The following is a 23,411-nucleotide window of genomic DNA, read 5'->3' on the forward strand; positions in this document are numbered from 1 at the left end:
TGATTGCTTGCTTTTCTATATTTTAATGGAGTTCCTTTCTTGTTTCCTCATTTAGCCTGTACACTGCTCTGTTCTGCACATCAGAGCACTATAGAAAGTCTTGGAAATAAATAAATAAATAAGCCACTGGTGGTGGTGGTGGTGGTGGTGGTGGTGGTGGGGTGTCTTCTGTGACATCGAGAAAAGAACCTCGGCCAAATTAAACTCCCCAGTGTTGAACTGAGAAAAAAGGAGCAGTGTTCAAATTTAGACCAGGGCTGTGGCCTAACCTCACAGTCACACCTAAAAAAAAAAAAAACCTAAGAAAACTTGAAAAGACAAAAACATTCTAAGAAAATACAAGGGGTTGAGGAAAAAGGTAAACAGAGAAAAATACATAAAAATAAAACAAAAAACCCACACGGGAAGGTACAAGTCTTTAATGCAGCATGATGGAGAGAACATGAGAACACATCCTCTCAGCTCCGCGGAAAAAATAACGGCCCTGTTTACCAAGGCATGCTAGCGTTTTTAGCACGTGCTGACGTAAGAGATACCCGTATATTCCTATGGGTGTCTCTAGCATTAGTGCATGCGCTAGAAACGATAAACAGGGCCCTAGGATTGGAGGACCAACACATTGGGTGGGAAGGGCACCAGTTCATGCATGGTGGGATACTGCTCGATTTTTCACTGTACTTGCTAGTCAGCATCCGCACCAGGCTCCATCAGATGATGTCACACAGATGTGAGACTAATAAGGCCTGCTTGTCCTTGGAGAATCCGGAATACCTGTATAGCTTGAAGGCCCAACCAGAGCATGCCTTGAAATCCATACTTACACATGTATAGCGAAGATACTTACCTGTAGCAGATATTCTCCGAGGACAGCAAGCTTCTTATTCTCACAAGTGCATAGACACTATTCCCGTGTTGCCCAGTTCGGCAAATATGCCACAGAAAAATCAAGAGCTTTTTGGAGTGTGAGCAGTGCTCCAGCACGCATGTGCGAGTGCCTTCCTGCCCACACAGAGAACACGCCGACTCAGTTTAATACAAAAGCAAAAAAAAAACCAAATAAAACATAAAAAGGACAACTCCAAGGGGAAGTGGGCAGGATTGTGAGAATAAGAAGCCTGCTATCCTCAGAGAATACCTCCGAGGATAAGCAGGCTTGCTTCTTCTCACAAGTGTGGAATCCCTAGCACCCAGTCTCACCCAAAAAAACAAACACTGGTCAATTGGGAGGACTTAACGCAGATTAACCTGAAACTATATACAAACTAGATGAGAATGCAGCCTGGAACAGAATAAAATGGGCCTAGGAGGGTGGAGGTGGATTCTAGACCCCAAACAGATTATGCAGCACTCACTGCCCACCGACTGTCGCATCGGGTGTCCTGCTCAAGGCAATAGTGAGATGTGAATGTGTGGACTGAAGACCATGTTGCAGCCTTGCAAATCTCTTCAATGGAGGCTGACTTCAAGTGGGCTACTGACGCAGCCATGGATCTAACATTATGAGCAGTGACATGACCCTAAAAAGTCAGCCCAGCCTGGGCATATGCGAAGGAAATGCAATCTGCTAGCCAACTGGATATAGTGCGTTTCCTGATGGCGACCCCCATCTTGTTGGGATCAAAAGAAACAAAAAGCTGTCTGAAGGACTTCGTACGCTCCATGTAAAAGGCCAACGCACTCTTGCCATCCAAGGTGTACAAGGGCATGATGTCGGGGAAAGAATGTTGGCAAGGCAATCGACTGGTTCAGATGGAACTCTGACACCACCTTTGGCAGGAACTTAGGGTGCATGCAGAGGACTACTCTGTTGTGATGAAACTTAGTATAAGGTGCATTCACTACTAAGGCTTGATCCTCACTGACCCTATGAGCTGAAGTAATAGACACCAAGAATACGACCTTCCAGGTCAAGTACTTCAGATGGCAGGAATTCAGTGGCTCAAAAAGAGCTTTCATCAGCTGGATGAGAATGACGTTGAGATCCCATCACACTGGTGGAGGTTTGACAGGGGGCTTTGACAAAAGCAAACCTCTCATGAAGTGAACAACTAGAGGCAGGCTTACCTTCTACACGCTGATGATAAGCACTAATTGCAATAAGGTGACTAATTACGGAGTTGGTCTTGAGACCAGACTCTGATAAGTGTAGAAGATATTCAAGCAGGGTCTGTGTAGAACAAGAAAGAGGATCTACGGCCTTGCTGTCACACCAGATGGCAAGCCTACTCCATTTAAAAAAATAACACCTCTTAGTGGAATCTTTCCTGGAAGCCAGCAAGACTCGGGAGACACCCTCCAAAAGACCCAAGGAAGCAAATTCTAAGCTCTCAATATCTAAGCCATGAGAGCCAGAGACTGGAGGATGGGATGTAGAAGCGACCCTTCATTCTGTGTGATGAGGGTCGGAAAACTCTCCAATCTCCACGGTGCTTCAGAGGACAATTCCAGATGAAGAGGGAACCATATCTGCTGCAGCCAGTACGGCGTGATCAGAATCATGGTTCTGCAGTGTTGCTTGAGTTTCAACAAAGTCTTTCCCATTAGAGGTATCGGAGGATAAGCATACAGAAGACCTGCCCCCCAATGTAGAAGGAATACATCTGATGCTAGTCTGTCGTAGGCCCGAAGCCTGGAACAGAATTGAGGGACTTTATGGTTGATCTAAGTGGCAAAAAGATCCACCGAGGGGGTGCCCCATGCTTGGAAGATCTTGCAGGCTACACCCATATTTAGAGACCACTCGTGTGGTTGCATTATCCTGCTCAGTCTGTCAACCAGGGTGTTATTTGTGCCTACCAGATAAGTGGCTTGGAGAAACATGCCATGTTGGCGAGCCCAATGCCACATCTGGACAGCTTCCTGACACAGAGGGCGAGATCCGGTGCCCCCCTGCCTGTTGGTGTAATACATTTCAACCTGATTATCTGTTTGAATTAGAATAATTTGATGAGACAGCCAATCTCTGAAAGCCTTTAGAGCGTTCCAGATCACCCAAAGCTCCAGGAGATTGATCTGAAGATTTGTTTCATGGAGGGACCCATAGGGGTGAAGGTTGTGACAAGGCAAGCCCCAGAGATTCCCCAGTGAAGCAATTGAGCCCAGAACTACGGGTCCAAGAAGTCCTTGCAAGAATGAGAGAAGACAGTAGACCTAAAAAAATGGAATGGATTCCCAGCCCCAGCAGGGGGAGCAATGGCTCGAGGCAGGGTGAGCCTGTTACTCCTTCCCCACTAGAGGGAGAGGGAAGGATGAAGCTCAGTTTCCCTGGCTTTGCCATCAGTATATAATTTCCCCCAGCTGTGAGAAGGGGAGAGCAGATTTCCTGGAGGCTCTCAGTCACCAGGAGAGAGGGGAGGCAAATGGAGAGAGAGATTCCATGGAGTATGTGAAGGAAGGAAGTAGCCTGTCACTAGAGCTGCCTAAGGGAGAGGAGCCAGCTACCATGGAGTGGGAGAATTCAAAGGTTGCCCTGCCCAGCACTTGAAGGCAGTGGAGTAGGCCACACTGGGCGTGGTGCTGAGAGGTGGGAGAAACTACCAATCCTGCTCATTACAGGGTTCCCTCTGTGCCGTGAAAAGGCAGGTGATCTGTGGTATTGGTTTGATGTGCAAAGACTGTCCATGAAGATTTGTTCTGAACTGTTGTGCTATATTAGAAGTGTGCTGAACTCTTACTAAACCCTTCTGAAGGAGGGGGAAGGGAACGCTAATGCCCTAATAGAAGACCTGAGGTCTTGAGGAGCTGAGCGATTTGGGGACCTGGACTGTACCTTTTTTCTTTTGAAGATTAACTTATGAGGACTGTACCTTTTTCTTTTGAAGACTATATTAAGAGGGCTGTACCTTTTGTTTTGAAGAATATATTATGATTTTTGGTATGAAATTACCTTGATAATAAAATACTTTGGCCCTGAGTCCCAGGATCAGCAGCATTCTGTCCTGGAACTCTGGGAGCCCCGCAAGCTTGCTGGCTCCACCCAAGAGGAGGAAGCGGACCCCCCCCCCCCCCCCCTTTACAAGGTGGAGGGAATAATTATTAATCAGGACTTCACTAGCAGGCTGGATTTAGAGACCACAGTACAGAGTTTCAGAAGAAGCCATAATACATGGCTCCAACCCTCAGAACACTGTTGCAATGACCACACTAAGAAATTGCTAGATAGCTGTGAATGAAGGCTCATTGAGCCATAACCCCAGCACTAGTTCCAGCTGAGCTGGAGCAAATAGAAAAATGGAAAAGCTATCAGATACACCCCAAAAATATTTCAGTTATTTTACAGCATTTAAGTATGACTCACACCATTGCATTGGTATAGAGCAGAACCTTCATAATGCAATTCAGGTTTCTACCTACCATTTTATAACATACAACAAACTAATACGAACCTCTTGAATATTCATAAAGGCATCTCCTAAAAGAAGACTAGTCTGCGGACTTGGCATATGTTCACATAGTTCTCTGTAAAAAAAAAAAGAAAAGATTGAACTAGTTTACAATCTGAAGATCAGTTTTATATAATAAACCCAGAATTCTAAAAGCAATTTAGAGAAACTAAAGTCTTGAGGAAGTTAAATTGCTCTTAAGATGAGAAAAGACAATAGCTTGTCTGTATCTGTGATTCTTGAATGACAGCAGTACAAAATGCCAAAATGATGTGCCATGTCACATCTGTCATTTGCTGAATCAAAGGACTCTTCTAGATGTTTCTACCCAAGCTTTAAGCAAACAGGAATTTCCCATATATCACAGCAGTACAGTGCCTCAGTTGCTTATATAATATAGCTTAAATATACATATACACACACACATATAGTAAGAAACAGTTCTTAAACAGGCAGACGTGCAGTCTTTATTAAAGAACAACAGTTACAGGTAAGAAAATATATTTTCTTTGATGATAGGTAGCCCCAAGGGGGTCGTATTCAGCAGTAACATAGCCAATTACAGTTATGATGCTCCTACAGACAAAATCACCTGGCCTTCAGTTGCCTCAGGTATATGTTTAGGGCTTTCTTTCCTAAACTGCATTATAGCAATAACTTGAATTATTTGCCAGTTTCACAGCATAATATGAAGGAGCAAAATGTCATGGTGCCTAGATTATGTTCTATGTATTGTATGTCTGTTGATTTTGTAGTATTCTATGCTTTAACTGCTGTAAACCTCGTTGGATGGCTGGGTACCAGGAAAAAGGTACTGTATACAATATGAGTTTTATTAACTAAAATAAATAAACAAAATCATGTAAAGTAGCTCACTATTATGAAAAATGAATAAAGCAGCTTGTGTCAGACTTCACTAGCTACATTATTAATAGAAAGTTAACAATACTTCCAGAATTCCCCCTCCATCCCTCAAGAGCACTAGCTCTCTAATGCCTGGGGGTGATGCTTCTAGATAGCAACGTAAAGAGACTGGTGAATGTTGATGCTCAATAAAAAGTGTCAGAAAAAATTACTACCTCATCTTCAATCCCTTTATCCTGAGCCTATCCCCACTTATTTTATTTATGTTTCAAATCATTTTTATTAATGCCATAATCAGCACTTATACAACTTATACTTATAATCAGCACTTGGAATGCCCTCCCGTAGGAGGTGGTGGAAATGAAAACGGTAACGGAATTCAAACATGCGTGGGATAAACATAAAGGAATCCTGTTCAGAAGGAAGGGATCCTCAGAAGCTTAGCCGAGATTGGGTGGCAGAGCTGGGGGGGGGGGGGGGGGGGGGAGGCGCGGCTGGTGGTTGGGAGGCGGGGTTAGTGCTTGGCAAGACTTCTACAGTCTATGCCCTGAAAATAGCAGATACAAATCAAGGTAAGGTATAAACAAAAAGTAGCACATATGAGTTTATCTTGTTGGGCAGACCGGATGGATTATGCAGGTCTTTTTCTGCCATCATCTACTATGTTACTATCAGGCTTATTTTCAAAAGTGATCGCCGGCCATTTCCCGACATAAATCGGGAGATGGCCGGCGATCTCTCAAAAGCGGCGAAATCGGCATAATCGAAAGTGGCTTTTTTACAGCATCGCCGCTTTCCCGTCGCCTCACCGGCGAAAGTTCAAGGGGACATAGCGAAGGCGGGACATGGGCGGGCATGGGCGTAGCTACCAGATGGCCGGCTTTCGCGGATAATGGAAAAAAAAGCGACGTTAATCAGTATTTTGCCGGGTTTACTTGGTCCTTTTATTTTCACGACCAAGCCTCAAAAAGGTGCCCCAACTGACCAGATGACCACCGAAGGGAATGGGGGATGACCTCCCCGTAGTCTCCCAGTGGTCACCAACCCCCTCCCACACTAAAATTTTTTTTTTTTTTTAACCCTTTTTTACCAGCCTGTATGCCAGCCTCAAATGTCATACCCAGCTCCCTGACAGCAGTATGCAAGTCCCTGGAGCAGTTTTTAATGGGTGCAGTGCACTTCAGGCAGGCAGACCCAGGTCCATCCCCCCCTACCTGTTACACTTGTGGTGGTAAATGTTAAGCCCTCCAAACCCCCCCCCAAACCCACTGTACCCACATGTAGGTGCCCCCCTTCACCCATAAGGGCTATGGTATTGGTGTAGAGTTGTGGGGAGTGGGTTTGGGGGGATTTGGGGGGCTCAGCACCCAAGGTAAGGGAGCTATGCACCTGGGAGCTTTTTTTGTATTTTTTAAAAAATTTTAGAAGTGCCCCCTAGGGTGCCCGGTTGGTGTCCTGGCATGTCAGGGGGACCAGTGCACTACAAATGCTGGCTCCTCCCATGACCAAATGCCTTGGATTTCGCTGGGTTAAACCACATTATCGGAAAAAAAGATGGCCGGCCATCTTTTTCGATAATACTGTTCCGGCCAGCTGTTGCGCCGCCGCCAAAATAGATCTATTATGCCCCTCTATGCTACTATGTATCAGAATGTTACAGTTTAACCCCTTGAAACCTTCAACCCCTCCCCCTCCCCCCCACCAACTATCCCAATTCCTACTGCTGGAATGGACATCAAAAAGTGCACATAGCTGCAGGCAGTCTCTACAAGTTGACTAAACTTCCTCTCGCTGCAGGTGTAAGGGTCTCCCAGAGAGGATGCCATCTTTGGCGAAATCGCAAGGCTTCAGCTGGGGTAGAAGAGCTGATTGCACACCTCTCCAGTCTCATGAGAGATAGCATTCGGATTCACCAGCCCTGGATTGTCAGGGTATGCATAGTCAGCCACTCTGTTAATATCACCTTTTTTGCTATTAAGACTATTCACAGGATGAACTCTCGACATCCTCGAGGTACTGGTGATGTCAATCTAGGTTGGCCAAACAGCAGAAAGGGATCGTAGTGCCAGCCAACTGACCAGAGAGCAGAAATTTGTTTCACAAGGATTTTCCAAAAATGCACAATCTTTGGACAAACCCAAAGTTGCCCCCTCTCCACCACATTTTAGGCAGGCTACATCTGGTAATAGGCCCATGTGAAAGGCTCGTCGTGGGGATATAAAAAGGCGCAAGGCAAACTTATATTGCAGCTCCCAGTGAGATGTAATCTGCGACACCTTGCGTAAGGATAGTATGTGGGCTCGAAACAAATCTGATGAAAGCAGAACACTTAAGTCTGTACTCCACATTGCGGCATATCTGGCAAAATCCAGTTCCAGGGCAGTGTCTCTTAAATATCTATGGTGGAATGATAGGGTCACTTTTTGTTGCGCTCTGAAGGAGAAGGCAGTAGCCAGTTCCTCTTGTACATCCTCGGTTAATGCCTCCCAGGGCTACAGAATGCCTTAGCTGATGATAATGGAAGAGGTCTGCAGGGGTCAAAGAATATTGGTGCTGCAAATCTTCAAATGATTTAATGCGACCATCCACTGAAATAGCTTGCATTATATACAGTGGGGGAAATAAGTATTTGATCCCTTGCTGATTTTGTAAGTTTGCCCACTGACAAAGACATGAGCAGCCCATAATTGAAGGGTAGGTTATTGGTAACAGTGAGAGATAGCACAGCACAAATTAAATCCGGAAAATCACATTGTGGAAAGTATATGAATTTATTTGCATTCTGCAGAGAGAAATAAGTATTTGATCCCCCACCAACCAGTAAGAGATCTGGCCCCTACAGACCAGGTAGATGCTCCAAATCAACTCGTTACCTGCATGACAGACAGCTGTCGGCAATGGTCACCTGTATGAAAGACACCTGTCCACAGACTCAGTGAATCAGTCAGACTCTAACCTCTACAAAATGGCCAAGAGCAAGGAGCTGTCTAAGGATGTCAGGGACAAGATCATACACCTGCACAAGGCTGGAATGGGCTACAAAACCATCAGTAAGATGCTGGGCGAGAAGGAGACAACTGTTGGTGCCATAGTAAGAAAATGGAAGAAGTACAAAATGACTGTCAATCGACAAAGATCTGGGGCTCCACGCAAAATCTCACCTCGTGGGGTATCCTTGATCATGAGGAAGGTTAGAAATCAGCCTACAACTACAAGGGGGGAACTTGTCAATGATCTCAAGGCAGCTGGGACCACTGTCACCACGAAAACCATTGGTAACACATTACGACATAACGGATTGCAATCCTGCAGTGCCCACAAGGTCCCCCTGCTCCGGAAGGCACATGTGACGGCCCGTCTGAAGTTTGCCAGTGAACACCTGGATGATGCCGAGAGTGATTGGGAGAAGGTGCTGTGGTCAGATGAGACAAAAATTGAGCTCTTTGGCATGAACTCAACTCGCCGTGTTTGGAGGAAGAGAAATGCTGCCTATGACCCAAAGAACACCGTCCCCACTGTCAAGCATGGAGGTGGAAATGTTATGTTTTGGGGGTGTTTCTCTGCTAAGGGCACAGGACTACTTCACCGCATCAATGGGAGAATGGATGGGGCCATGTACCGTACAATTCTGAGTGACAACCTCCTTCCCTCCGCCAGGGCCTTAAAAATGGGTCGTGGCTGGGTCTTCCAGCACGACAATGACCCAAAACATACAGCCAAGGCAACAAAGGAGTGGCTCAGGAAGAAGCACATTAGGGTCATGGAGTGGCCTAGCCAGTCATCAGACCTTAATCCCATTGAAAACTTATGGAGGGAGCTGAAGATGCGAGTTGCCAAGCGACAGCCCAGAACTCTTAATGATTTAGAGATGATCTGCAAAGAGGAGTGGACCAAAATTCCTCCTGACATGTGTGCAAACCTCATCATCAACTACAGAAGACGTCTGACCGCTGTGCTTGCCAACAAGGGTTTTGCCACCAAGTATTAGGTCTTGTTTGCCAGAGGGATTAAATACTTATTTCCCTCTGCAGAATGCAAATAAATTCATATACTTTCCACAATGTGATTTTCCGGATTTAATTTGTGATGTGCTATCTCTCACTGTTACCAATAACCTACCCTTCAATTATGGGCTGCTCATGTCTTTGTCAGTGGGCAAACTTACAAAATCAGCAAGGGATCAAATACTTATTTCCCCCACTGTATATATATCAGCCCTTTCCGCTTCCATCTTCGAAAAGCATTATACAAAGTGCCAGCAGGGAAGGCCGGATTGCCACAAATAGACAAGTAGGGAGTAGTTTTTGGATTGAAATGGTGGTGCCTGCAGACCCATTGCCAAACCGCTCTGGCTGTGGGGATTATAGAGGAGACACATAAAGAGGAGTCCTCACCCCCACCCGCTGCATGCAGCAAATAGCTGAAATGTATTCCCTTGGTCATTGCAAGTTCAAAAGTGGGGGCTGAAAAGTCCTGCGTGTTTCTAAACCAAACTGTAATATGTCTCATGCCACTCGCAATAATTAGGTGTCGCAGACTCAGCAGGCCTAGTCCACCATACTCCACAGGTATATGCAGAGTGGCTTCTTTCCTTTCCATAAGAATTTTTGCAATAATGAGTTCAGCCTTCTTTCATCCCTGCGGCTAAGGTACAGGGGCAGCATTTGGAAAATATACAGCCAGCGTGGTATAATCATTATATTGTACAGAGCAATACGACCCAATGAGAGAGGATGCCCCTGCCACATTTGCAACCTGGTACATGTATCCAAAAACAGCTTAGTCACATTTATTTGATACATTTTGTGAAAGATCCCGTGGTATGAATACCCCTAAATATTTTCTACTGTGAGATGTTTATGAAGAAGTATAATAACTCCAGCTTTCTTACTAACTGTAGGCGCTTCTATATAATCACCTACCCACCATGTGTTCAACTTTTTGCATTCTGAAGTAGTGAGATACGTTTCCTGAAGCATGGCTACAGAAGACTATTTTTTGGATTAGGCACCACAGGATTTTTCCCCCTTATTAAATCCCTCCCACATTCCAAGTGAAAACCCGGAGTAGCATCACTTTATATCTGTAGAAAAGAGGACTAAAAAGATATTTAAATGTAAGCATTTGCACCAGCTGTATGGCTGCCATAAGTGCTTGCACCTAACTTATTTTTTTATTTGTTCCAAACTCTCTATACTGCTTTAACAGTCTAGCAGGGCAAAGCAGTTTACAATCTCATAAAAACAATGAAAAAGAAAGAACTACAATTTAAAATAGGAAACAAACATAACCACACAAACAGAAAGCTAACAACCATACTGTACCCCTCAGGTAAGAGATGCCAATCCATGCCAGTTTCTACTCACTGGTTCACAACATATGCCTGTGCCATGCTATCTAATTTGGGTCCTGGGTACAACTCTTAGATGGAGGTGGGAGAAGAGAGTGTGGCAGTGAGGGCTCAGGATTGAGAGCTGGACCCTTCAAGGAATAGTTGTGTGGCCCCACTCACTTGTGTCATTCTTGGGAGCAAATGTGCTCCCCCTTCACCTCCCCTGCATCCCCAAGTGAAAGCCCCTAGGCAGGGGCCAAGCTCCAAGATTCCTTCTGAAACCCCCATAATGATGAGACCTAAATTATGCAACTACTCTAGGTCAGTGACAGGGCCACCGAGAGACTGGGCCAGGCCCGGGACAAGACCGCCTCCGCCCCCCCCCCCCCCCACCCGAGGTCGCCGGGCCCCCCTCCACCCGCCACCGGGCCCTCTCTCCACCCCCGGGCCCTCTGCACTGACCTTAAACGCCTCACCTTTGAAAGCGCAGCAAGCAGCGGCAGACCACTCCTTCCTTCCATGTCCCGCCCTTGCGGAAGTTACGTCAGGCGAAGGCGGGACACGGAAGGAAGGAGTGGTCTGCCGCTGCTTGCTGCGCTTTCGAAGGTGAGGCGCTTAAGTTCAATGCCAGGGAGCGACGGAGGCCCGGGCCCGGGGAATTTTGTCCCCCCTGTCCCCCCTTCTTGGCGGCCCTGGTCAGTGATTGGGATTCCTTTCACACCAAATGCTGTGAAAGCTGCTTCATCAGCATCCACAGTGCCAGCAAACTGGAAGAGAAGGCAGTTTCACCCAGTTATCAGACCCAAAGCTCTACCTGACAATGCACAGCACTACCACCAAACACCAAGCATATTTTTATTATTTCTAATGCATAACCAACACTTTCTACTAACAATAGAATTTAATTACTTTAAAAATATGCATTATGTTCTTTCATACTTTTTTATGCATCATGTATTTTATTATATAAAGCTTCTTCAGAAAAGCCATTTATCCCCTAGGGTCTGTAGTCATGCCACAAGTGTAGCAGATAACTGATTAATCTGCATTCTGGCTTTTGCATTGACAAGGTAAAAACAATAGCAGCACCATGGCTACATGTATAGACTAAATAAGCACATATATACTCGGTTAGGCGAGTATTCTATAAAGGTAGGTGCCTTTGTTCCTTTTTATAATAGGATCCTACCAGACACTCTGCTATAGAAGTGTTCTGCTTATGAATATGATCCTAAAATGCTACAAAAACTATGTTAATTTAACTTGTGCCATGCTAAATATTCTTACCTATAGCATCCAATATAGAGTTTCTTGTCCTTTTGTGTCTGCAGATATATTTGAGCCATCTTTTCTTTAACCTCAATATAATATGGCTGGTTAGGTGTGATGTTCCTCAACATGTTTAGCGCTGTCTCGGTGTCCCCTTTCGTAAGGGCCAAATCTGCATTAGCCACCGTGATACGAATTTCTTCAGGAGTTCCACTAAATTCATGAATGGCATCCTGCATTACTTTAGTAGCTTCATGCTGGAATATTAAAAAATATATATATAACACAATTGACTTCATAATCAAAAGCTGATCTTCAGTGCAAAATTGGAACTTATTAAGGGGGTCTTTTACAAAGGTGCTCTAGCATTTTTAGCGCACGCTAACCATGTAGATGCCCATAATATTCCTATGGGCATTTACACGATTAGTGCACACTAAGTTTTAGTGGGGCCCTAAGTAACTACAACCCCCCCCCCCCCCCCCCCCATTTACAAAGCTGCTTTCAGTGAGCTGTGTCACCATTACCAACCTGGAAGCCGCTAGCACGGCTTTGTAAAAGGGGGTGGGGGGTAAGATGCAAATGTAATAAATTTCTATGGCTAGTTAATTTATTCTCCCAATATTTTGCCACCAGCAGAAATAACAAAGATATTAATATTAGTGTGAAGTGATATTTCAATAGTAGCTAATCCAATTTTGGACTGAGGTACCTGCACATCTTTACCTCCCATCCATAAGATATTTGTTTTGTCAGGATTGATTTTTAGATCATTGAAAAGCATTCACTGGGAGATTTTATCAAACACCCTAGTAAACAGAATAATAGTATCCTGAAGGTCTTTTTCCACAATAAGGAAATATCATCAGCATACGAGAAGTATTCAATCTTAAAAGGACTAAGCACTTGTTGCAGTCTGCCTAAATATACATTAAAAAGAATGGGGGAGTGTGGAGATCCCTGTGGTACTCCTGTGCCATATGCCATGACTTCGAAATAGACTTATTTCAAGTAACTTGTAAAGTTTGGTGTTGTAAAACTCCAGAAAACCACCTCAATACTGTTTCTAATTCCAATTTGGGCTAACCTTCCTAAAAGAATTTCATGATTGACCAGATCAAAAGCTGCCGACAAGTCCAATTGCATGTCCAAGTAGTTTCTTAAAATCATCATCAATGCTAGTAATACTGTCTCTGTACTATAATTAGGATGGAATCCTGACTGCATAGGATCTAGTATCTGGTACTGAGATAGATAGACCTGAAATTTTATCCCTACCACCATTTCTATTGTCTTACCCAAGAATGGTATATTAGCAACTGGTTTATAGGTGGAGCAGAGAACAACATCTACACTGGAGCCCTTCAGTAGAGGCATTAACAAGATATGACCTAATTGGTTTGGCATATTTCCTTCCAACAAAAATTGATTAAGTTGGTAATTACAGATAAAAAGTGTGAAGGAAGGTTTTTCAGTACTTTAGCAGGACATGAGTAGCAGACAAGAACATTTACCAAATATTTAAAGGAGTTTTACTATCCAATTGTCATCTACCGAGGAAACTGGATGATCCCTTGACAGATAGAGCAGATGTGGAAACCATATTCACCATGGCCAGTGTGGGGTAATAAGAATTGCTCGTTAAACCCTGCCAAGCTAAATGCTTTTAACACATTGAGGGGCATTTTCGAAAGGGACGTCCATGTTTTCATATGGACGTCCTCGCAAAACGTCCCGATCTAGGGGCAGGGAAACCCGTATTTTCGAAACAAGATGGACGTCCATCTTTCGTTTCGAAAATACCATCAGGGATGTTCAATTCATTAAATTTGGTCGTCCCTAGACTTGGTTGTTTCTGATTTTGGCGATAATTGAAACCAAGGACGTCCATCTCAGAAACGACCAAATGCAAGCCATTTGGTCGTGGAAGGAGCTAGCATTTGTAGTGCCAGGACACCAACTGGGCACCCTAGGGGGCACTACAGTAGACTTCAGAAATTTCTGCCAGGTACATAGCTCCCTTACCTTGTTTGCTGAGCCCCCCAAAACCCACTACTCACAACTGTACACCACTACCATAGCCCTTATAGGTGAAGGGGGGCACCTACATGTGGGTACAGTGGGTTTGTGGTGAATTTTGGAGGGCTCGCTGTTTCCTCCACAAACGTAACAGGTGGGGGGGATGGGCCTGGGTCCACTGCCTGAAGTGCACTGCACCCACTAAAACTTCTGCAGGGACCTGCATACTGCTGTCATGGACCTGAGTATGACATCTGAGGCTGGCACAAAATATTTTTAAAGATATTTGAGGGTGGGAGGGGGTTAGTGACCACTGGGGGAGTAAGGGGAGGTCATCCCTGATTCTCTCCGGTAGTCATCTGGTCAGTTTGGGCACCTTTTTGTGCCTTGGTCGTAAGAAAAACATGATCAGGTAAAGTCATCCTTGTTTCTTTCGATTATGGGTCGAGGACAATACAAGTGTTAGGCACGCCCATGTCCCACCTTCGCTACGCCTCCGACACGCCCCATTAAACTTTGGCTGTCCCTGCGATGGAAAGCAGTTGGGGATGTCCAAAATCGGCTTTCGATTATACCGATTTGGACGACCCTGTGAGAAGGACTTCCATCTTCCGATTTATGTCGAAAGATGGGCGTCCTTCTCTTTCGAAAATGAGCCCGATTCTCTGGCAATGAATTCCAGAGTTTAATTACTCATTGAGTGAAGAAATATTTTCTCCAATTCATTTTAAATTTACTACTTAGTAACTTCTTTGTAAGCTCCCTAGTCCTAGTATTTTTGGAAAGAGTAAACAAGCGATTCACATCTACTTGTTCCACTCCACTCAGTTTGTACAGATCAGCAGGACCCAAAGCAGTCTAAAACAAGTAAAGTTAAAAACAAACATACAACAACACAGTTTGTACCTAATTGTTCAACCACCCTTAGGATTCACCTTTGGGCTTCAAAAGCAAAACTATGTGCAAGGACTGGATAAATGAATTAAAACAGAGTTTACAGCAAATGCCCTTAATATGTAATACTTGGTATCAATAATGAAACAGTGATGGAATATTCACATAGCAAGTAGCCTGAGCCAACAGATTTATTTTCCATTGAACATCATTAACTTTGTATGAACTTGGTGGCTAATAGTGTGCTCAACTGGACAATGTTCACACAGTTAGACTGCCTCTGGAAGAACTTATTCATGAAGAAAGATCCTACCTTATTATTCAATACATATCTGTGAAATAGTAATAATTAAAAAAAAAGCAAGTACATTTTTGTAATATACCACTTCATTCCACAAAACAAAAAGGAACAAGTTCCCACATGCCATCTTTTTCTTTTGATGTAGGCACAGGAAAAAATGATGCCAAGTGCTCCCAGTTTCAACCTAATTAATGTTTTTTTAATTGTGCTTATAAATAGTAAACCTGAATGTTAATGATTCTCATAACACAATGCCTATTTTGGTGGCCCTTTACTAGATGAAAACATCTCTGCATGAATGTAGGGAGTCCCTATAGCCAGCTCCTTCAAATGACACAATGATTTAAAATGTAGAACAAATTAGTACTCTAACCAATGAAACTAATACTTCCTCTGTGTACATCCGTATGCTGCACAAGCCTGCATGTTTGAAAATATAAATGAGATTAAATAAAAATGCTACCAACAATAAAGAACAACAATGAGAATGCAGCAGCTCATAGGTTTGCTTGCTTTGTTTTGAGTGTACTAGATGACGGCTGTGTGAGGAACGGGAAACAGGGATTAACCTAATTGGCTTCAACTTTTTGACATCATCCCTTCTCCTGTTTTCTTCAACTTTGCACAAAATCCCCCAGCACTGCCTCAACATGCTATTTTACCTTTGATCCAATTGGTCCCTTCCTTTGTCAGCAACAGAGCAGACAGCACAATTGGTGCAACGGAGTAATGGGAGTAATCCCACCTGACACGACCTTCAGTGGATACACTGGAACTCCAAATGTTTAGGAGGGCCCTGTCAGATGTGCTGAAGATACAGGAGGCTAGGATTGCCAACTGTCTGGATTTTTTCTGGATTCTAAAAATGTGTAGATTGCCTGTCTCAGAGTCAGAAGGATGACTCACCTCACCCCATGCTTGGAATAAACTCCCTGAGCCCATACGCCAGGCCCCCTCCCTGCCCATCTTCAAATCCTTGCTCAAAGCCCACCTCTTCAATGTCGCCTTCGGCACCTAACCACTACACCTCTATTCAGGAAATCTTGACTGCCCCAACTTGACATTTCGTCCTTTAGATTGTAAGCTCCTTTGAGCAGGGACTGTCCTTCTTTGTTAAACTGTACAGCGCTGCGTAACCCTAGTAGCGCTCTAGAAATGTTAAGTAGTAGTATGACTAAGTGTGTGGATATTTTTCAGAGTTTAGCCCACTTCAGCTCTCCAATTCCCCCCTCCCCTTCCAGGCAGAGGCTGTGGTAGAATCCAGCCAATGGAAAGGCTTCTAGTCACAGGAAGGACAAGCTGAGGTACAAGGGCTATGGTGGAAGCTGAGCTCTGTACCAAAGTTGCCAATTCCACGGTTTCCCACAACCCGCCATGGCATTCTTTTTTGAAAGTCATGGGTCGCGGTTAATTGGGCGATTTTTACAGCCGTGGTCACGGGTTGGGCAGTTTTCCTGCAGTCACTCTGGTTGTTCTTCTGTTGGTCCAACTGGACCAATAGAAGTCTGAGGGAGGCAGGATCCAGCACTCTTTAAATGCCTGCGCGGTGCAAGCCGGCTGCCATCTCTCGACTCTGGCTCGGGTGTTGCTGCAGGACTGTGCTGTTCAGGACCGGGGCAGTCACAGCCAGCAACAACTCTTTTCCCTTATTCTCATTCCTCTCCTCTCATTCTTTCCTTTTCCTTTATTCTCTCTCTTCCCTTATTCTCTCCTTTCTACCCCTACTCTTTCCCCCTTGTTATTCTCCTCACTCTTTCCCTTCCTCTCTCCCGAGTCCTGACCCAGTCCTGTGCAGCTCAGGGCACTCAGTCTGGAGCCAAAGACCTCTGCCTGTGCCCTGCACTTCCTCCATCTGAAGAAAATGAGGGGAGATTGTGGCCCAAGCATACGGATCTCACCTTGGTTCCACTATGCTTCTGCCCTGCTTCTCTCTCTCATCCAGCGTTCCAGACTCACTTCCTGGTTCACAACACCATCTTTGGAGTCATACTACTACTACTTAACATTTCTAAAGTGCTACTAGGGTTAAGCAGCGCTGTACAATTTAACATGGAAGGACAGTCCCTGCTCGAAGAGCTTACAATCTAAAAAGACAATGTACAGTTAATCTGATAGGTCAGACAGATTGGGGCAACCTATATGTTCGAAAGGTTAGGTTCCGAACGCAGCATTGAAGAGGTGAGCTTTAAGCAAGGATTTGAAGATGGGTAGGGAGGGGGCTTGGCGTAGGGATTCAGGAAGACTGTTCCAGGCATAGGGTGAGGCAAGGCAAAATGAGCGGAGCCTGGAGTTGGCAATGGTGGAGAAGGGTACTGAGAGAAGGGATTTGTCATGTGAGCGGAGGTTACGGGCAGGAACGTAGGGGGAGATGAGGGTAGAGAGGTAGGGTGGAGCAGCAGAGTGAGTGCATTTGTAAGTAAGGAGGAGAAGCTTGAATTGGATGCGGTATCTGATCGGAAGCCAGTGAAGCGACTTGAGGAGAGGGGTGATATGAGTATATCGGTTCTGGCGGAATATGAGACGTGCGGCAGAGTTCTGAATGGATTGAAGGGGGGATAGATGGCTGAGTGGGAGGCCAGTGAGGAGCAAGTTGCAGTAGTCAAGACGAGAGGTAATGAGAGTGTGGACGAGAGTTCGGGTGGTGTGCTCAGAGAGGAAAGGGCGAATTTTGTTGATGTTGAAAAGGAAGAAGCGACAGGTTTTGGCAGTCTGCTGGATATGCGCAGAGAAGGAGAGGGAGGAGTCGAAGATGACCCCGAGGTTGCGGGCAGATGAGACGGGGAGGATGAGGGTGCCATCAACTGAGATAGAGAGTGGGGGAAGAGGAGAAGTGGGCTTAGGTGGAAAGACAAGGAGCTCGGTCTTGGACATGTTCAGCTTCAGGTGGCGGTTGGACATCCAGGCAGCAATGTCGGATAGGCAGGCCGATACCTTGGCCTGGGTCTCTGCGGTGATGTCTGGTGTGGAAAGATAGAGCTGGGTGTCATCAGCATAAAGATGATACTGGAAGCCATGAGATGAGATCAGTGAGCCTAGGGAAGAGGTGTAGATAGAGAAGAGAAGGGGTCCGAGAACAGATCCCTGGGGAACTCCAACAGATAGCGGGATGGGAGTGGAGGAAGATCCATGGGAGTGCACCCTGAATGTGCGGTGGGAGAGATAGGAGGAGAACCAGGAGAGGACAGAGCCCTGGAACCCAAATGAGGCCAGTGTGGCGAGAAGTAAATCATGATTGACAGTGTCGAAAGCGGCAGAAAGATCGAGGAGGATGAGGATGGAGTAGTGGCCTCTGGATTTGGCCAGGAGCAGGTCATTGCAGACTTTAGAGAGTGCTGTTTCTGTTGAGTGGAGAGGGCGGAAACCGGACTGGAGTGGGTCAAGGATGGCATGAGAGGAGAGAAAATCAAGACAGCGGCTGTGAATGGCGCGCTCAAGTATTTTGGAGAGGAAGGGTAGGAGAGAGATGGGGCGATAGTTGGAGGGGCAGGTAGGGTCGAGTGATGTTTTTTTGAGGAGAGGTGTGACTACGGCGTGCTTGAAGGTGTCAGGGAGTAAGTCCAGAGCGCCAGATGAGAGAGAGAAGCGGGACATGAGCGGAACTGAGGTGAGAGCCGCTCAGGCCACGGACTTCAAATGCTGCTGCTGAGTCTGAGTCAGTGGCGCTGCTCCCTCCCTGGCCAAGCGACGACAGAGAGAGGAGGACTGCCATGCCAGCAAGTGCCAATGAGCAAGTCTGCTGAGGAGGACTCGGCGCCGGCAGGAGGCAACCACCCCACCACCTCAGCAGTGCCAGCCAGTCAGACTATGGCAGCGTGACGTGAGTGCTCAGTGCAGCTGAGCTCTAGGAAGCAGGGTCCAGGCAGACAGGCAGTGAGGGAGAGGGGGCTGCAGGAGCGAGGGGAGCAGGGTGCTGTTGGACAGTGGAGGGAGGGGGCCGGCCTCTAGGCTATAATAAAAATACTTGCTGTGGTGGATGAAAGGAGGGGGAGCTGTTAAAAAATCTATGAGCTGCTCTGTCCAAGTTCTTTATTGCTTGTAGCATTTTTATTTGATCTCACTTATATTTTCTGTTGGTTCAGGCTGCTTGATATATGACTATTCCATCACTGTTTCATTATTGCCATCAAATATTACATATTAAGGTTATTTACTTTGAAATTTGTTTATCTTGTCTTTACATGCACATGGTTTTGCTTTTTAAACCCAAAGCTAAATTCTAACGGTGGTTGCACAATTAGGTATAAATTGTTGTTTCTGACTCTACTTGTTGGACTACTAAGTGCTTACACAAATTAATGTTAAAGTCTGCTTATATGAAAAAGAAAAATGAAGATAATTTGAAAATATTACTAATAATATGCTGCTGATTATGATGCTAATTATGCTGCTGCTGATTATGATTATGCTACTGATTATGATAAATATCAATATTCATATCAACCTTATTAATATTTATACTACCCTTAATATTCATATCAATCTTAATATTTATATTGATATTATTAATATTAATACTGGGCTATTTTGGGCTACTCGTGCTACTTTTAGGTTAGAAAATTTTTCGCTATATGGCAACTCTGCTCTGTACTAGAGAGAACTAGGCAGTGAGTTTGCTGGGGCTGGGATGAAAGGAAGGAGATTGTTGAAAAAAAGTAGGATTGACGAATGTGAAGAAGTGTGTAGAGTCTGCTGTCAGCTGACGAAAAAGACTTGCAGCAAATGCCAGAATTTTATATGATGGTGGATGGGGGGGGGGGGGGGGGGCACTGCCTGAATGAGCACATGAGCAGCAGGACAGTAGGACAGTACTAGAAAAGAGAGCTAGAAAGTGCATTCACTTGTGTATGTTTCTGTGTCTCTGGTGAGGACAGTCTCATATAAATGTAACTAGGGTCTCACCTGTGCGCTAGCTCTGGCCCCAGGCCACAAAACAAATCTTCAGTTCAGTTCCATATTCTGGAACAATCTCCCCTCACTCATCAGTTCCAGCACACATACAGTCGAGCTTGGGAGTGGGTCTATGGTCTGGAATAGCGATCTCTCTCTTCCACAAACTAGGCAGTACTCGAAAAGTCTCAAACAAACGCAAACTCTTTATTTGAACTCTTGCAACAGGCAAACGACAGCAGATAGAGCGAAGACAGTCGAAGTTAAGATGATGGAGCCTACTGAACAACAGTCTGTACTGATTATGTCCGAGAAGGTCACCAAGCACTTTACTCAGTGTGTTAAGGTGTTCCTGGAGGACCAAATGTCCCAAGTGAATTCCATACTGCAAGAGCTGAGGGACATTATGGGAGCACAAGTGACCAAAATTCAGGATAATCGGCAAAGGATCCTTGCTGAAGAGATGGCAACGGAACAGCTATCAGAGCAAGTTCAACAATAAATAAATAAAATAAGAGGAGTGGCCTAATGGTTAGTGCAACAGGCTTTAATCCTAGCATCCTGGGTTCAAATCCCACTGCAGCTCCATGTGACCCTGGGCAAGTCACTTAACCCTCCATTGCCTCAGGTACAACAACTAAGATTGTGAGCCCTCTAGGGACAGAGACAGTACCTGCTTATAATGTGAGACTATTCTCTGCTTTGAACTTGATGGTTAAGTGGATTATTAATGCCAGAATTAAAATGACAAAATGCACAGCTTTTGGACTGCATTGAAGATCATGAAAATAGGAGCAGGAGAAATAATCTCCATCTGGTGGGCCTATTTGAGGCTGTTTCTGATCAAGAGCTTGTGCAGCTTTTCAAGTGCAAACTAGTGGAGGCCTTAGAGCTGAATGGAGAGTATGCTGTTGGGGAGAAGTCAAGATGGCGTGACTTGCTGTTATGAAGGCTCTCGCAGAGTTTGGTTATTTCTTGTGATATTTATCTTGTTATCTTTTTTCCTGATGCCCAAATGTAAGGGAAAACAGAAGGGGTTCCTTCCTCCCCTTCAGCAACTTCATTACTGTGATAAACTGTAATAACACACAAATTTTGTTTTTTTAGTGTTAAGTTTTAACTTGTGATAAACATCCATTTGTCCAACAAATCTATGCAATAGTGGACTCTAGAATAATCAATTTCAAAACAGAATTTGATGGAAGTAGTACAGAAATATCATCAGCATAGCTATAGTGCAAAAAAACCCCACTGCTTTCTAACATCAAACCAAGAGAACATTAAAATACACTGAACAATATCAGGGAGAGAGGAGACCCCTGCGGGATACCGAATGAATTATACCACCGGTATAAGCCATCTTTCAGCTTAACCTTATAAGAGCTTTTGGTTAAAAAAATAAAAAAACCAATGTAATACATTCCGCAACCTAACTGTTCCCCTTATGACCCCCAATGTGTTTATCACACCTGATCATTACTTTGTCATAACCTCACTTTGTATTTGTTCATACCAGTATTGGCAATCGCCTCTACTGTACTATGTAAGCCACATTGAGCCTGCAAATAGGTGGGAAAATGTGGGATACAAATGTAACAAATAAACAAATAAATAAATAATGCACATGTCCTCAAGATTTTGTAAAAGAAGAGTATGAACCACTAAATCAAATGCTGAGGAGAGATCAAACTGAAGCAATAAAGCACTTTTACCTTTGCTCAAAAGAACCCTGACATGATTTAAAAGAGGAACTAGAACTGTTTCAGTGCAAAAGAAGGAGCAAAACCCCAACTGAGAAGTATGAAGAATATTATGTAAATTTAAATATTGCTCTAACTGTAAACTATGTACACCAATTTGCAGGTGCAAATATGTGTGTGTGTAGCTTGTCTAGAGTAATTTTCAAAGCAAAAGTGCAAAGTATGCATAGTAAAAAGTACATATATATTTTTAGCTAATGTAGGACATCTACTATAATAAAACGCACCCTCAACGTTCTGAGGACACTGACGTCACTGCAGGCACTCACACACCGGTTCGTAACTTCATGGTGGTGAAGCCACAACAGTCACCATGTCTGCATGCCCCGCCCTCGCGTCACACGTGATGACGTCGAGGGCGGAACACGAAAACAAGGCCTACTCCTCCCCTTCCAACAAATCCCAGCCACAAACGACGACGTGCCCATCACCCCGGCCCCTTACACCACATCGCCCCGCCCCTTTCAAGGTACCGGCCCGCCCCCGGTCCCACACTCTTCCCCTCATCACCTTCCCTCCCCCCTGTCACCTCCCATCCCCTTATGCCACTATCCCTGGTGGTCTAGCGGTACCTGTTAGCTCGGGCAGGAATGAAGGAACCCCCGCTTTCCTGCCCGGAGCGCTGCTGCTAGCTGCCCGGCTGCATCATGTCTCAGTCTGGCTCTCGGCGAATCAAAATGGCCGCCAAGAGTGGAAGCTGCCTCGCGAGACTTCAACTCTCGGTGGCCATTTTGAAACACCGAGAGCCGGACTCCCACACGATGCAGCAAGGAAGCTAGCAGCACCGCTACGGGCAGGAAAGAGGGGGCTCTTTCTTTCCTGCCCCGACTGAATAGGTACCTCTAGACCACCAGGGAGACAAGCGTAAGGGGAGGGGAAGGGAGTCCAGTGCCGGCTAGGGCCTGTTTCATCAGCGGCAGAAACGGGCCTTTTTTACTAGTTATAAAATATCTCTTTTATGTAAACCGCCCCCCAAAATCTGCTGATAATATCCATGCCCTAATCCCCCTTAGAGTTTGAAAGGCACATGGATTAGTAAAGAAATAACATTGAATATTTGCTCAAGTACACTGGGATTTATCACTTCTCACCTGCTCTCCATTTAGACGAAGGACTTCTACCAGTTCTAGGTATATGGATACCCGTTCACTTAGGCTTATTCTACTGTGTTTACTCTTCTTATTTTCACTTTTTCTCATTCCAGAAAAACTCATGATCAATTTTAACGTTTTAATGGCTTCTGGGATATCTCCAGTCTTCTTTAGTACTCTGGCTCTGATGAGATGATACATGGGTTGATCTCGAACCTGACAAAAGTAGAAAAAAAATGAAATTGAAGGGTATTAAAAATATAATTTAGTTGTACAGTATTTTAAATTCAAAAATCTATCATGTTCAAACAATAGACTATCTGAACTCATATACTGCAAGTGACAATATCACCTTGATATTCAGAGTATATATCATCTAGCATACAAGTTGTCAAAAAGAACAAATTAACAATTTTCAAATTATAATGCTCAATTTTTTTCTTCCTTGAGTTAAGTACCACAGTCCTCGGTCTCTTGTAGATGTTTATTCTTTTTTTCTCTACAAATAATCTCCTATGAGGATAATAGGATAGGATAATACACCTTCGCCATGAGAAAAGTACATTTCAAGTAGCACAGTACTCTAATCAGACCAGTTAATCTTAGAAACTA

General features: G+C 44.7%; 1 protein-coding gene across 1 annotated transcript in view; it reads right to left on the minus strand.

Annotated features, from left to right (window-relative positions):
• Window positions 1-23,411, minus strand: part of TTC21A (tetratricopeptide repeat domain 21A) — a 294,579-nt gene that overhangs the window by 124,406 nt on the left and 146,762 nt on the right. The window contains 3 exon segments of the mRNA XM_030198073.1: window positions 4,386-4,458; window positions 11,866-12,104; window positions 22,800-23,015. Coding sequence (XP_030053933.1) covers window positions 4,386-4,458; window positions 11,866-12,104; window positions 22,800-23,015 — 528 coding nt within the window.

The sequence above is a fragment of the Microcaecilia unicolor genome, chromosome 1, assembly GCF_901765095.1.
Source record: "Microcaecilia unicolor chromosome 1, aMicUni1.1, whole genome shotgun sequence".
NCBI classification, from domain to species: domain Eukaryota; kingdom Metazoa; phylum Chordata; class Amphibia; order Gymnophiona; family Siphonopidae; genus Microcaecilia; species Microcaecilia unicolor.